General features: G+C 38.3%; 1 protein-coding gene across 1 annotated transcript in view; it reads left to right on the forward strand.

Moving 5' to 3' along the window:
* Positions 1–389: 389 nt before the first annotated feature.
* LOC119573350 (endochitinase-like) overlaps positions 390–2,500 on the forward strand; it is a gene marked incomplete at its 5' end in the record, with an annotated part of 7,656 nt that continues 5,545 nt past the window's right edge. Inside the window, 4 exon segments of the mRNA XM_037920566.1 lie at positions 390–571; positions 1,115–1,280; positions 1,839–1,945; positions 2,302–2,417. Of these exon segments, the coding sequence (XP_037776494.1) occupies positions 390–571; positions 1,115–1,280; positions 1,839–1,945; positions 2,302–2,417 (571 nt within the window).

The following is a 2,500-nucleotide window of genomic DNA, read 5'->3' on the forward strand; positions in this document are numbered from 1 at the left end:
AGGAGGAGAGAGAGAGAGAGAGAGAGAGAGCTGCCAGCTGTTTCCTGTCAAATTTGGAAAGGGAAACACGTAACTACTTTTCAATTTCTTTTAACTAATAGTTTTAACTGATACTTATTTTTACTTGCTTACTCGATAACTGAGTTTGATAATTCAAGCAGGCGTAGATTTCTATCACCGATGCTTACCCCCAGAAAATAAATAAATAAATAAATAAACAAACAAATAAATAAATAAATAATCAAACAAATAAATAAATAAAGAAAAAAAATAAAAATAAAAAGACAGAAAAAAAAATTGTCACACTTATAAACTGTACAGTGGATAATCCTTCACCCCAGACTACGAACCGTTGCCTTTCACCTTCCCAAATCCTTTCCTTCGGGTAGGCGGGTCGCCCTCGGGTCAGCCAGCCCGAAGAGTATGCTACTTCGAGTCGTGGGCCGTCGGGCGTCCAGGAGAAACCAGCTACACGATCGAGGACATCCCAGCCCACCTCTGCACCCACGTCATCTACTCCTTCGGCGGGATCTCGGACACCACGTGGGAGTATAAGGTCCTGAACCCCGCGGTAGGTGGAGATCGGCGCTTCAGTGACTTCAATAATTTTTATTTATTTATTTATTTATTTATTATTATTTTTTTTTATGGGTGTGTGAGTCTTTATATGTTGTGGATGCGTGAGGATTGTGTTTGTTTTCGTCAACTGGTGGAGATCAGTGCTTGAGATCGATAAATTGATAAAATATTAATAAAAATCGATATGTAAATCGAACCTTCATTTGTTGTGGTTATGTGTGAGGATTCCCTTTGCTTTCATCAACATAGATGACAATATTATAAATAAATAAATATATATATATTTATAAATATAAATCGTACCTTCACTTACTGTGGAAGTTAATGGAAAAATAATACATATAACTCTCTTATAATATACAATCTGTTATAATACATAATATACATAATCTGTTATAGTATGTAGTCTATTCTAATATATAATATTACATAATTCACACAGTCACTCCTTGTTTCCACATGTGATGATTACCTTCTCCTTCGCCAACATCCACACACCTCCCTCAACTATCCACACGCCTCTCTCTCATTCCAGCTGGAAATTGACGGCAAAGGATACGAGCGCTTTGTCGCCCTCAAGGACAGGTACCCCGGCGTGAAAGTTCTCATCGCTATCGGCGGATGGGGCGAAGGAGGGTGGAAATATTCTCATATGGCCAGCCAGCCAGATCGACGCGCCATTTTTATCAACAGCGTCATCAGTAAGTATCGGTAAAGAGTGTGATGTTAATTATTGGAATGTGTTGTTTTGATTACTGGGGTCTGGTGTTATTTACTGGAAACTGACAATAACTGGAATTTGATGTGTTAATTACTAGGGTCTGTTTTTTATTACTGGAAAATGATGTTGATTACTGGAATTTGAAGTTAATGGAATCTGATGTTGGTTAGTATAAACTGATAATAATTACTGCAATCTGATGCGAATAACTGGAATCGCCTTTCGCTCATCAGTCGAAGTACTTAATAAGCAGAAGATATTGCAGTGATAAATAACAGTAAATTGATGTTAACTACTGATGCATTAGAGACTAGAATCACTCATTAATCAAACCGTGTAATAGATAAAAGTGAGAGATAAAAATAATGATAAAATGATAATGATAAATAGTAATATTGATGAATAAAAATAATAACAATGGATAAAAAAATAATGACAAAAGATAAAATCAATAATATTAACAACGATACCCTAGAATTAAAAAAAATAAACTTCAGTGACTGACATGAACGTAATATAAATTCCGGATGCGCTACAGGCTTCATGAAGACGTACGGGTTCGACGGCCTGGACATGGACTGGGAGTACCCCGGCGCGCCCGAGCGAGGGGGCATGGCGGCGGACAAGCAAAACTTCCGCTTACTGGTCAGGGGGAAGCGCTTATGAATTATGAGTTATTTTCATTACTGAAGATCGTGTTCTGTTCCTTTATCATATCGTTAACAATATCGATACACAGACACACACATGCATATACATACATACATATATATATATATATATATATATATATATATATATATATATATATATGTGTGTGTGTGTGTGTGTGTGTGTGTGTGTGTGTGTGTGTGTGTGTTTGTATGTGTATATATACCTATATATATGCACATATTTTTTTTCTCTCTCTCTTTTCATTTTCTTTTCCTTTTTCTCCTCTCCTTTTTTCCTTGTCCTTAGTCATTTACCACCCTCATTCTCGCCACGTCGCCGCTGAACAGATGGAGGAACTGCGCCAGGCCTTCGACGCCGAGAACCAGGCGTGGGACCTGAGTATCGCTGTGCCCATCTACAGGAACAAGCTGGAGGATGGATACGACGTCCCCGGGCTCTGTAGGTGAGAGCGAGGCGCTGGGAACGTCCGGGATGAATTGCTTGTGCGCCCTTAAGATGTAGAAAAATGCTAAGGGGATTGTTATT

Source organism: Penaeus monodon, chromosome 5 (assembly GCF_015228065.2).
Source record: "Penaeus monodon isolate SGIC_2016 chromosome 5, NSTDA_Pmon_1, whole genome shotgun sequence".
Taxonomy (NCBI): domain Eukaryota; kingdom Metazoa; phylum Arthropoda; class Malacostraca; order Decapoda; family Penaeidae; genus Penaeus; species Penaeus monodon.